The 13,856-nt window shown below is 36.7% G+C and overlaps 1 protein-coding gene across 2 annotated transcripts; it reads left to right on the plus strand.

Annotated features, from left to right (window-relative positions):
- Nucleotides 1-3,738: 3,738 nt before the first annotated feature.
- On the plus strand, nucleotides 3,739-13,850 carry dnajb6a (DnaJ heat shock protein family (Hsp40) member B6a). 2 transcript variants are annotated; one of them, XM_079877518.1, is made up of 10 exons: nucleotides 3,739-3,950; nucleotides 6,249-6,334; nucleotides 6,506-6,615; nucleotides 8,358-8,414; nucleotides 8,551-8,667; nucleotides 8,780-8,929; nucleotides 9,260-9,437; nucleotides 11,769-11,839; nucleotides 13,519-13,662; nucleotides 13,749-13,850. In XM_079877518.1, exons 2-10 carry the CDS (start codon nucleotides 6,267-6,269, stop codon nucleotides 13,814-13,816), a joined length of 963 nt encoding a protein of 320 aa, XP_079733644.1. In that variant the 5' UTR covers nucleotides 3,739-3,950; nucleotides 6,249-6,266; the 3' UTR covers nucleotides 13,817-13,850. The 2 variants fall into 2 exon arrangements, with proteins under 2 accessions (XP_079733644.1, XP_079733643.1); XM_079877517.1 differs by having other exon boundaries at nucleotides 3,740-3,999.
- The last annotated feature ends 6 nt before the right edge of the window (nucleotides 13,851-13,856 follow it).

Raw genomic sequence — 13,856 nt, forward strand, 5'->3', positions numbered from 1 at the left:
CCACAAGATCTTGTGTATAGTTGATTAATCCATTTCATTCAGTCCCAGCTGCAGCCTTTTCATGAATTCTATCTCATTCTGTGCTCAAAGTTCATGCATTAGTATGTTGATGTATGGCTGCTGTGTGATTAACTGATAAAATACACATGGTTTATGCACATAAACTGTATTATCCTTGTCCTATCTTGGTAAAATGTTGTGTTGGGTCACAAAATAGGAATTAGTCCTCAGCTATTTGCTTGTGTAAACCTGAAAAGTAAAGATATGTTTTGAGATATTGTTTAAATTAACACAACTGAATCCATTTCCTCTCTGGAATAAAAGCAACCATTCCCCATTAGTCCTTCGCAGAGCATGTGAACGTGACTACAGTTAATTTAATGCGTGTATCTGAGGCTGTCTATTAACAGCAGGACTTCTCTTATCATTTCCTCCTTCAGCTCGACTGCTTCAGCCTGAGTGAATGAGCACAAAATCATGAATAAGGACTAAGAGAATCATTCATAAAGCAAGTTCATGATAACACAGCCTTAGCATAAAATTAGATTGTCAATACTTCAAATGAAAAGAAAATATTTTTCATGAACTTTAGGTTTAAGGGTCAGTAAAAAAAATATTTTTATTAAGTTTTTATTCAGCAGGGATGTATTAAATTGATCAAAAGTGATAGTAAAACATTTGTAATGTTATAAAATGTTTTTACTTTACATAAATGCAGTTATTTCAACTTTCTATTCATCAAAGAATTCTTATGTTTGCACAAAAATATTAAGCAGCACAGCTGTTTCTTAAGCAAAATCAGCATTTTAAATGATTCTGAAGGGTCATGTGACACTGATGACTGGAGTAATGATGGTGAAAATTCAAGCAATAAATAACATTTTAGAATATATTGAAATAGAAAACAGTTATTTTAAATTCTAATAATATGTCACCGTATTATTGTTTTTACTGTTTTCCTGATCAAATAAATGCAGCCATTGATACCTCTTTAAAAACACATTAGAGAAACAAGATTAGATACTGACAATCGAAGATGCCAATCTTCATCCATTTAATTTGTTCAGATTGCCACTTGTAATTGATTTTCAGGGGCATTTGTACTTTTACAAGGGTATTTTGATGAGTTCAAGCAACCTAACAACATACGTTGTCATATTAAATAAAATAAAAACATTTTTCTACAACATTTATTAACTTTAATAAAACTTGTAACAATTAGTGATGAATCCACAGATGCATAATCCTCTCTGGTAATATTGTACATCAGAATGTGCTGGAAAAAGACCAGCCGAGCTTGGGTGTGCAGTGATTTATAACCATGATTGTCTGCCAGACTGATGTCTGAGGTGTTGTGAAGCCCTCAAGTGGTGAGGTGAGGTAGTTCAGGTGTTAAGTTGCAAATGACTGACACTCACCTCACCTCTGTAGTGCAATAAACACTTAAGATTAAATAGACTTCGCTGCTTTAGAGCCAGTGAATATGTGTGATGACATTCCTCCAAATAATCTTTAATGTCACTATATCACTCATCAATCAACAAATTTGACTTCTGACCCTTATCTTCTGATTTTCCTCTTGAGGGCATTGAGCCCTGTTCACAGTGAAGTCTTTTCACAGGCCTCTCCATCCCTCTGATGAAGCACTTAGCCCACTTCTATTTATAGCAGCCAGAGTGGCACGATCGATTATTCAACCTGACTCTGATTCTGCCTTCTCGTGAACTGTTATTTAATAACCATGGATAAAATTAGACATCACAATCCTGAAGGGACAAATGGGACAGAAAGAGAAGAGGGAGAGAGAGAGATGGTAGAATGTATGGCTGTGATTTAGCAGGTCATGGTTTCTTCCTAGGGTTTGTGAACTTCACAAACTTAAAGCTTCTTCATCCTGCACAGCAGGGCACCATCATTTACCCCATGCCTGAATGTGTAGCTAACATGAAGCAGCACTTCCTTTATTTCACCCCCTCATTGCAGAAACAGCTACAAGAAAAACAGACGGACATAAAAATGGAGTTAAGCTTGCTGCACCCATGTATAATAATACTGAAATATCAGCATAAGAGTAGCCAATAAAATAAATTCTCAATGCCAAAATAACAACTATTGTCACCAAGCCAGTTTGTTTGAATTTAAGCCATCAATGCAAAATGGCAATAAATTATATTGAAACAATGAATGGGATGATTTAACTACCAAAGTATTTTCTGATAGCATCCTAATAGTAGGCCTATCTCTCTGGCACGGGATTAATGCCAAGAGGAACTTCATCATTTGCCACTGACATGCTAGCTGCATCTGGGCTCTAATTGATGGGTCTGGACAGGGCACTTGCTGTTAAACTACTAACAGGCTTAGCTTAATAAGAAACAGGTGAATGTCAGTGACAAGGCTTAAGACCAGCACCTGCTTCCAAGGCTGTAACCATGTCTTCAACATTGGGGGAGACTAATGGTCAATTGGTAGGCCTATTTTTTCTAGGTCTATAGGCTTAGTTATGAAGTAGGCTAATCAATTTAATCTAAAATTTTTTTTTTTAAACATGCATAGCCTACATTCAATCTTATTCGTAGCCTATGTCTAATAAGTCGAAAACGCAAAATGTCTCATCACAGTGATTTCTAAATTACATGAAGCCTATCTAAATGATAGCAATTCAAAATGCGACATTTCCTTTAAAAAAAAACTAGTAAGTTGAGTAGTTTGCCTCACTGGATTTTACTGTCGGTTGTTGAACATTTATTTAGGCTAGTAAAAAAAAATTCAAATATTAAATGTTTAGCTACTTTAATCTTACCACGCACTCGTTCGCTGTTAAAACGAAAGCATTATGTTGGAATTTGTACTCATCATCTTCTCTCTTCAGTGAACAGTTGGCCTGTATAGTGCCGCCTTTGATTTGATTGGTCATCTCGATCACTGTGACACTGACGAGCGCTGTTAGACCGCTAAGGCAGACCAGACCAGCCTTAAACTTTTTGGCCACATAATTATTGGGGTGGAGTGGGAGGGCTTCAATGCCTAAGGTACTTACGTCCCTGCCTGCTTCTATCAAAGTTATCCCTCATGCTAGACTATAGCCACAAAGGTCATTTTTTTAATCGGGCACAAATCATCTTCAACTTCTGTTTTATGCACACATTTATGTTTATCTTATTCTTATTATCATTATGTTATTATTGACACTGTGAAGTATTTCGTAGTATTTCGTCATCTGAAATTCTGCTGTGGACATTTTGCAATTAAATAATATATTTGTACTTTTATATTTTAGGAAATATTTTATTTTATTATTTGATGTGTATTTGAACTCTGTGCACCTGCGAAGCTCAATACAAGCCAGCAGAGGGACCCAGTAGGCTACGCCTCTCGCCAAGGGTCGCTAGATAAAAATAATAATAATAATAATAATAATAAATAAAGAATTATGTGATCGAGTTTTGTCATCAAAAGCATTTTATATAGCTCTCCATAAGTTCAAGTAATTTATCGTAAATGGGTGTGTTGCAACGGCTCTGTGGACTCTCAGAAAATAAACTGATTTGTTGTTAAGTAGAAAAATTGCTTATTTAATTTATTTAATTCACCTTTTCTGTTATAGTGGTTTCAGACATATAGTAATTCTTATTTGCTGTTATGTATTTCATAGTTTGTATTCGTGTGTGTGTGTGTGTGTGTGTGTGAGAGAGAGAGAGAGAGAGAGAGAGAGAGATTATTGCAGAATATTGTTGAACAACTCTACAGCGATATATCGCCAGTATTTTTCATACAGCAATCGAAAACGAAAAAGCACCGTCCGAATAGCTGGAGCCAAAGGTGCGAATGCTTTGAATACCTCAAACAGGACGTGACGTCAAATCCTCGCAAAAACCAGAAGATTCGTGTTGTTTCCGGACGCTTCGTTGCTTGTCACATCAGCTCAATACAGCGTCCCACAGGCTGAGGTTAGTCGACCAAAAACAGAGCAACTGCCTCTGGCAGTTAAAACACAAGGTATGTTAAGCGTTCAGTATGTTTTCCAAGCTTACGTGAGAGATTTTCTTTATGAGATAAATATGAACAATTCCTGCTAGCCAGATCATAGCATTGTTGCTAGCTGGTTAGCTCATCTAAAAGATGACAAGGTTGCCAGGTGGAAACATGAATAAAAGCAAGGTATATCGTTGTTTTGACGTTTTGGTCTGATGTGGGTTAAAAAAAAGAACGGTTTTAATTATTCATAAATTGAACATAAATCGGACGTGTTAATAGTATTGTCCGTGGTTGGCTAGCTTGTTGACATAGCGTAGCTTTAAAGAGATAGACATGACATGAACAGTCTTTGTTAATTTACTCAACTTCATTTTGTTCCGAATCTGGTTGATGATGTTCTATCTTCTGTGAAACGCAAAATGATGCTTTTCATAATGACAGCCTCAATCATTGTTCACTTGCATTGCATCTTTTGTCCATGCAATGGAAGTGAATGGTCACCTTTTGTGTTCCACTTTAGAAAGTGCAGGTTTGGAACAACATTAAGGCCAATACATTTGATTTATCATTTATTTTTTAAGGTGAACCATCCCTCTACTACATTTATTCAGTGTATTTAAGTGGATGTCTATTTGTACTGCACCAAAATGCATTGCTTATTTTCATAAATGTACGTTTTATTATATTGTTAGCAGCTCTCTGTCTCTTACTTTGCACATACATCCTTAACAACACTCAATACAGTTTCTCTGATGGTTTAGCTGTGAGAAAACAAACCCATCTAACATGCATTTAATGCCCCACGATGTTTGTCATACATGGATGAGATCTGAGCTTGATTCTGGGTCATCACATGCTGCTATCATGGATTTGAAATGAAAACAGCCTGGTAGTAGCAGTTGCTGCTGTGAGGAAATGTGACCGGCTCACAGGGTGATTTCAATTTGGTGCACATCAAAATCAGATCGAGAACTACTTTATTATTTGCCTGGACACATGCAAACCCCAGATTTTTTTCACCAAGCATATATTCAATTATTTATTAATTTTTCATATATTACTAAGAGATAAAAATGAATTCAGCTTGAAAGAAATCTGTTGTATTTACAGTAGGCTAACATGCAGAATGTCAAATTGCAGTTAACATTGATTTTCCTTATGTCATTATGTTATTTGTAAATTTAAATAGTAATGAGAGAGTAACCCTGGTTGATATTCTGAAAACACCTGTTTTTGGCTGTACAGTCAGTCGTGGGCTATTTTTTAAAGTTTCTTTGGGCTTTTTTAAAAATCTTTTTATTCATTCCTTATTTTAAATGAATTAAGGTTTTAGACAACTTGATTACATTTGTTGTCCTGAACAAATACATTGCATTGTGCAAATTTGAGCGTCCTGTGATTTGTGTATTCATTTTATTAATTAATTTATTATTTCTTTGTTCTTCTTGAGCCTTTATGTTTAGCTCTTTCACGCAGGACACAGGTGTCAAACTCAGTTCCTGGAGGGCCACAGCCCCACAGAGGTTTGTTCCAACCCTACTTCAACACACACACACCTGCAGTTTTCAAATAAGCCTGAAGGACGTGATTAGCTGATCAGGTGTGTTTAATTAGGGTTGAAGCTAAACTGCAGGGCTGTGGCCCTCCAGGAACTGAGTTTGACACCCCTGACATAGGACATGTCTTAAGCTGTAAATGTCTTAAGCTGTAAAGTCTGACAAGAAATAGTTTTTGAAAGTGGATAGAACCTTTAGATAAAATGTATTTTTTAAAGTTTTGCATAGGCTATGTGTTTTGTTCTGTATCATGATGATACATCAGGATTGTGAATGAATGAATGAGGCATTTATATATCCATGGGAGAGGAGGCAAAACTTCTAATGCAGTTCAATACAACGCCATGCAATATAGTGCTTTAATTGTAGTAAATGTTCCTCTTGAAACATTAATAACAATATAAAAGTTATTCTTATATATACTTTATACAATTCATTAAAGATTTCACAGCAAAGTCACATGTACCATACCCTGAAGGTGGACATTTTTAATGGTAAATAGCTAAAAAGTACTAAAATTGATAGGTCATACTAAAACTCCATAAAAATCAATCAGAGGACAAAGGGCATGTGGAAGATTGTGTACATCAGGTTTTTCAGTTTTAATCTTGTAGATTATGAAATGCATTTGATATGATACAGTCGTTAAAGTGCCTGCAGGTATGTGCTAATTATTATTTTGTTGTTGTTATTTATTCCCCATTTGTTCGCCAGCCATTGTAGTTTGTGGCCATGGATGATGACTATTACCAGGTTCTAGGAGTGCAGAAAAATGCATCTCCAGATGACATCAAAAAAGCGTAAGCTTCATCTTTGGTTTAATTTAGTCCTCTGTACATCCTCAACAATGCTTGTTATTCAAAATTAAACAGTAATTAAGCTGTAGAAAATAGTAGAATTTTTTTCCAGTGGTGTTAAATATGATCATTTGCCTGTCTAGGCTCATTTGTCATGCTGTATTTCCCTTACAGTTACAGGAAACTAGCTCTGAGGTGGCATCCAGATAAGAACCCAGATAATAAGGAGGACGCAGAGAAGAAGTTTAAGGAGCTTTCAGAGGCGTATGAAGTCCTGTCTGATGGTAAGTCTTAACAATCACCAGACTAAAATAGGGTTCAACAATAAGGGTGGCCCAGGGCATGTGTTAGAGAGGTCCAGGCCAATTGACGGCCATAACTGACGCATCTACTCATAGCTATCCGATCGTGAATAGACCAGGTGTAAAGGCCCTCCTAAACGCTTTGGAGACGGATTTAAATCCGATCACTCAAACCACAAAACCGGACAAGTGTAAATGCATCTGATTGTTGAAACCTCATGTGTAAATTGTACTCCTCCCAAAATGTTTAAAAAATAAACGTGTCAGAGCGTGAACGTAATAGTCCGATATGACAGCGCAACTGCAACATGCATCGCCGCAGATGAGTAGCCGAGCAAGCCAATGCGCAAACTGCCACAAATGAAACTGAAAGTAAGTCGCAGACGCTCAACACAGCATAATCATCATTAAAAGTAGTGCGACTTAATGATACTACCAGAGCTCTCTCTCCTTTTGTGGTCTTTGATCTTGAAATTAGCTGATAAAATGCAGCTCATATCTGTTGGTTCTGTTGAAGTTAACTAAATTTGCATATAGCACGGGAATTGAAGATCGAATTTATATCCGTTTTGCGGAGACGCATTTATGTGGGCGAGTGTAAATGGAATGGTTTTAACAAATCCTATCACTAAAAACGCATGGTTACCAGGTGTAAACAGGCCCAAAAATAACATAGGAATGCATCCTGTGTGTACACTCCTATATACTTTGCTGTTCTCGTGAAACTCAGCATCTTGTTTTCTGTATAAATTACATGTTTTTATTAAATGATCCTTTTAGGGTGCCATGTTAAAACTGTATATTATAGCACTCTTCAAATCCAGTCCTGGAGGGCCAGTGTCCATCTGCGTTTAGCTCTAACCCTAACCAAACTCACCCGAACAAGCTAATTAAGGTGTTCAGCAAATTGCAGACTGGTGGGCTAAATTGGGATTGGTAAGTCTGCAGAAAACTGGCCCTGCAAGACTGGGGTTGAAGAGCCCTGCTGTGTAATGTACAGCTATAAATTGTTAAAAAAAAAAAAAAATCTTAATTTAAAATATATTTTAAACAATTTTGCATAATAAAATAAAGTAAAAAAAAAAAAAATCTAAAAGAGAATAATAAAATGAAAAGTGTAATAACAACAAATATGCTTTGGTTATGTCATTTTATTTAAAATATTTAGCTTAAAATAGCTGCATTTTTTTCATTTTTCCTCACGTCCAGTATAAATTGATCACCCCTACTCTTTGTGCTAGCAGTAACAGTCAGCTGGGTTTTTTGTTTTTTTTCTTAAGCTAAACGTGTGACTGCTGATTACCCAAATTGTAGAAAATCGCTTGCTAAACAAACATATGTAAAACATTCCCAATGCCATTATGTACCTCCCAGCCTTATCAGCCTTGCACAGACTCTGCACTTTTGAGACACTCCTTCAGAAGGAGGGGTTGTGTTCAAAGGTTAGCGCTGCCACTCTTAACGGCAGACTTTCCTCAAAATTCCGAAAAATGAACGATGACTCATGATATTGCACCCACTGTGAAGTGTGTCCCACTTTGTGTGTCTGGTGCTGTCCAGGTGTGATTCAGGTCTGGTGCATGAGTAATATAATTACTAGATTATGGACAACTGCTGTGCAATAAATCTGTTTGGTCTCTCACATTTTATGTTGGTGTTTTCTGCTTGACTATGAGTTGGTGAACAAAACGTAGTTGCTTAAGTCTTGCTTTACTCTCCTTCAGCAAACAAGAGGAACTTATACGATCGGTATGGAAAAGAAGGCTTAACACCAGGTGGAGGTAATACTGCAGTGATATTTTTGTAATATGTGGTTTGGTCAAATTCTTATTTTGGATTAAATAAATGTATATAAATAATATGCCAATATGATGTCAGTGTACCATGTTTAAACCTGTAACTTTATCATTTGGACAGGAGGAGGAGGAGGAAGAGGGCACTTTAATGGCGACCACTTTGGATTCACATTCCGCAATCCAGAGGATGTCTTCAGGGAATTCTTTGGTGGACAAGATCCATTTGCAGACTTCTTTGGTGAGTGTGTATTTACCTCGCTGTTTTTTTGTGGGCGTTCAATGGCAGAGCAGTTTTTTTAGGCAGTTCTTTACATGTTATATGCAAATCTGTTGTTGTTTTTATCTTTTAGGTGGAGATCCGTTTGGCAATGACTTTTTTGGTGGCGGTCGGCGGCACCCCCACCAGCGGGGTATGAGCAGGAGCCGGACAGGAGGGTCCTTCTTTGGAGGCTTTGGAGGATTCCCACCTTTTGGGGCAGGGTTTTCATCTTTTGATGCAGGTCAGGTGTTGCAATTATGCCCACTTCATTTCAAAATCCTTTCAACTGATGCAAAACAGCAATCATAAAACTGCTGAAAATTACAACCAAATCCTGTCTAAAAATCTGTAAAACTTGTACTAAAAGTCAAACATCAGGGTTTATGATATCTTTCACAGGCTTCAAGACTATATAGTTGTTCAGGACAACTCTACAACAATTGAAACTGAAATTGTATTTTTGGTGCCATTAAACATGTTTTCATAGTATTTTGTGCAGACGTTTGCCGACTAACATGAATATTATGGATAAAGATATATATTTACATATGTTATTTTATTTTAACTGTAGGTTTCACGCCTTTTGGTCATATGGGAGGAGGAGGCGGTGGCTTCTCTTCCTTTTCTTCAACTTCATTTGGTGGTGGGGGAGGTGGAGGAGGAGGAGGAGGAGGCGGAGGCATGGGCAGCTTCCGCTCTGTTTCAACCTCCACTAAATTCATCAATGGGAGGAAAATCACTACAAAAAGGTAGGCACACGTTTTTTTTTATACATTTAATATGTAAAAATACATTACACCAACTACATTATACAACTAGCCTACAACCCTATCCGGCAAAATACTGCTGCCATATGTGTCATTAATGTTAATCAAAGAACAAGAGAAAAAAAGCACTCACTAATCTTGACTGAATAACTTTTGTAACTTTTGCAAAAGGATTAATTAGTGCTGGGCGGTATACTGCCGTGCAAAGGCAAAAGACCGTAACTTCGTTTTTGGTCGAAAATGAGTTATTTATATTTTTGGCACATTCAAGACCTTCTTTATCATGTGGATAAGTATCTTGAATCAATTCCGGTTTTTTTTCGAGAAAATAATGATTTGTCTTAACAGTAACTTCCAAAAGCCCATGAGAAACCAAGGCAGAACACCGTAACATCAGTTACCGCTCTTTGGCTTTGTTTTGGAACGCTCAAATTACGAGTTACGGTACTCTGCCTTTGTTTAGCCGCGCGTCAATATGAAGTTACTGTGCCGGTGTTTAATCAAATAATGCTACCTACCAGATTGTACGGTTATCTGCCTTTGTTTTAATGTCCATTAAAATTAAAATTACGGTGTAGCCTGTGTACTTTGTACAGCTGCCATCAGTCGCTCTAACTTCTGATGTCCTCAGAGCGGTCAGAACATTTAGTATGGTCTGAACCGTCTCCATCAAACGTGCGATATCGATCGCGAAGGATTTTGCAGAGTTGACAGAAAAACGTTACACATTGCCGTATCAGATGAATACAACCAAGAATTAAAGCTCGCAAACTAGCTGGCAGAGTGCCAAAACTTCGCCTTCAGCCCCGCCCTAAACGCGGTCGATCGAGTCAACGCTGGACTAATAGGAGGTATTTTGTCATGTCAAATGCATTAATAATGCCATCAGAATGCAACCAAAGCACAGGATAGCAATAAGTAGATGGCTATAAATAATTGTAAATCATACAAAATAAATGCCATGATCACTAGATTTTATACAGGTGTGTACTATAATGATTTTGTTAATGGTGATCAGCAACTAAATATTGATAATGTGGAAGTTACTGCCTTTTGCCTTGGTATGACTTCTCACTTTTTGCTGACAATACAAAGGCAGAGTACAGTAACTTTAAAATAGTGGTTAAAAGTCAAGTTTGAGCTCAATATTTTTTTATGTATATCATTTCCATTACTAAAACATCTATTTGCCAGATTTCCAGTGTCCTACCTATAATTAATTTGGCGGGACAACTAAAAATCTTTAAAGTCATTTTTCTCAGTTCCACACTCTAGCGACTTAAGGTCTTTTGCCTTTGTAGGGCAGTATACCGGTTCATACCGAATACTGGTTTTTATTTTTGTTATGATATGAATTTTTTAATATACTGTAATACGATTAAACACCGTTCGGAACGCTGCGTGGCGCGACACTATTTGAGAGGGTCTCTTTTTCACTGCTGCACTGTGGTTAGGGGACAGCTGTATGTGTTAGGCTACTACCGGTAAGCATGACGGTGAACATGGATAGGTTAAACTATAATTGATAGCTGTCAAATTATATTGTTTCCCATACTTTGGTTCACAATATCAACATAGCCTTATGGAAAATGTATTTGTAGTTGGCATTGACATTGCTGAATAAACATGAGCACTGCACGTTTCAAAGTCAAAATGCGGCGCTGGTGTTTTTATATGAATGTATCTTTGAGGGGAACTGACTGCCTTTAGAAAAGTTTCTAGAAATCTTTCTTTATCTTTCTTTATCTTTCCTGATAAAGCAGCGTTTATGATCGGCGCTGCTTTGTGTACAGCCGTTACCGGGGAAACCGCTGTTTCTTACATGCCTACAGCGCCTCCTGCTGGCACCTCTTTCTAAACACTTTGAAAATGTGGTTAACACCCAGTCATGCTTGAAAAAGTAAAATACCGTATACCGTGAAACCGGTATAATTTTGAAAAATACTGTGATATGGATTTTTGCTCATACCGCCCAGCACTAGGATTAATCTAGATATTATTTATAAAGTGAAGACTGCAGTGCACCTACCTGAACCACTTAAAACACTGATTCATTTGTATCTTTGTTCAGTTGTTTTTATTTTATTACTGACTGTTTACATGTCTTTAATCATTTTTTGCTTGTGTAAGTTTTCTTTAGGCTGCACATTTTTGTTCGTGTTTTTCAGCAACTGCATAAAAATGCTTATTACCTTATTGGAATAGAAAATGGGAATTGATAAGTATTGGAATCGCTAAAATTCAAACGATACCCAACCCTGCAAATGTTTCTTTTTTGTAATTCATAGATGTGGTTTTAATTTGTTTCTGTAGAATCGTCGAGAATGGACAGGAACGGGTAGAAGTGGAAGAAGATGGACAGTTAAAATCTCTAACCATAAATGGTAAGGAACAGCTCCTGCGATTGGAACACAAGTAAGATAATGGAGCCCTTTCAGCACAAACTTGAGCTCAAACAATGTTAGTACTGTTGTTCAGATGTCTGTACATTGCGTTTTTTGGGTTGTTGCTTGTTTGTTGTTTTCCCCCCTCTCCTTTTTTTTTTTTTTTTCCATTTTTAGACTGTTTCTGAACAATTTTTTGGTTTATATATTTATAATTGAGGACTGTCAGTATTTTGCGCAGGATGCGTGTAATTTTACGTTTATTTGGGACCATAATGTGAGATTAGTTTTTCTTTCCGCTAGCACTTTGTGTTGCTGTGTCCTCATGATTGCACATTGCCTTTTGAATAGTGCTTTGGGCTAAAAGGAAAAGAGAATTGTGCTTTGTGCATGACTTTACCAACTGAGTGTGGATTTGGAGTATGTAACTTGCTGTTCAAACCTTATGGCAACTTGTCTGATTCGTTTGTTTAACATTTGTAAATGCTGGTAGAGTGCTAGATCCATTGTACTGATATGCAATTTTTATTATTTTTAATTAATGAAAATGTTTTTTTTTCCCTCATTGTTGCATGTAAGACAACAAATGTTGTTCATAGTTGTAATGTTATTACTAAATAACCTGATGAGAACCGGAGTTAATAATATAACTGATTTATGACCATTCAAGGAACTTTGTGTACTTTGTAAAATAATTTGAACCTAAATAAATGAGTTTCATCCTTTTTGGGGATGTGGCAGCTCTGCAGTCTATGTAGTTTTGCTTTAATTGAGACTGATCTTTGATTTTCTTCCAAATCCAATCATTAAGGGAGTGTGTTGCAGCTTGTTTGTTTAACTAACACTCTTTTATAACAGAATATGATTAGATTCTTTTATGTTTTCTGGAGTTTAGAGTGAGTGATATTGTTATGAGACTTACATTTATGATCATTAATACTTCAAGCAGATCATAATCGATCAAGTATATTCATTCCAACAAGAAACAATGCGGACAGGGGGCAATTTATCTTCCTCGAATAGTAACTTTCTTAAGCCATTAACAAATATCATGTGATAGTACAGTTACGTAATGTACATTCCGAAATGAAAACGTATTAATCAACTTTCTAACTATTTGAATGTACATTAATAAACTGTGCTATAATGCAACACTCTTAATATTATTAATCAAAGAAATTAAGTGATCAGTAGAAGTGTAATTTCTTAAAAAAAAAAAGAAAAGAAATGTTGTAAAGAGTGGATAGATAACTTTTATTAAATAATGATTATAATTTTGATAATGTCTCAAACAATTTTGTTAAATTAGGGATAATTATCAGTTAAAGTTGTCTTGAATTCTCTATTATGTAGAACGGCATTTCTTAGCTGTTTACCGCCTTTCATCGATGCCTTTCGCCTGCCAAATGAAGCTGGCTGCAGTGCTACCAGAATGCATGGCTAACAAAACTAACAAGTTTTGTGATTTTGTTTTATGCTCTCTAAATGCATCTCTACCTCTGGATGTCAGAGGTATAGTATGCATAGTGCAGAATTATCACCGTCAAAACAGTTTGGGGGAAAACTGACTGGTAATAGATAGTGTAATAGTTCTGCAAAACATCTTTTTTAAAATTAAAGGCAGATATTATTACACTTATTTAATTAGTTTCTAAACTAAACCGCACCCCTCTCTCTAGGAAGAGCCCAGGAGATGGGCATGCTGGAGGGTCACAGACAGAGGAAGGAGCTCCCTGACTCCTCTTCCTCCTCCTCTTCCTCCTTCTCACACTCTGCAAGGCAGTCAGCTCAGAGAGAGGAGCAAAATAAAACTGCAGGCAAAGGTCAGAAGCCCATTTCATATATCGTGTCAGATTCCTGGAGCTCAAGCATGATGCTTGTGATACTTAAAAGTTATGTATCCCAACAGAGCAAACTGGAGTCAAGAGGAAGAGAATGACGGTGAAGGGAGAGACCAAAAAGGCCAAAGAGTCCTAAATTTGTTGCTGCATCTGAACTCGTAGTACTGATAGTCTGA

This window comes from Squalius cephalus (genome assembly GCF_949319135.1).
Source record: "Squalius cephalus genome assembly, chromosome: 7".
Classification (NCBI taxonomy): Eukaryota; Metazoa; Chordata; class Actinopteri; order Cypriniformes; family Leuciscidae; genus Squalius; species Squalius cephalus.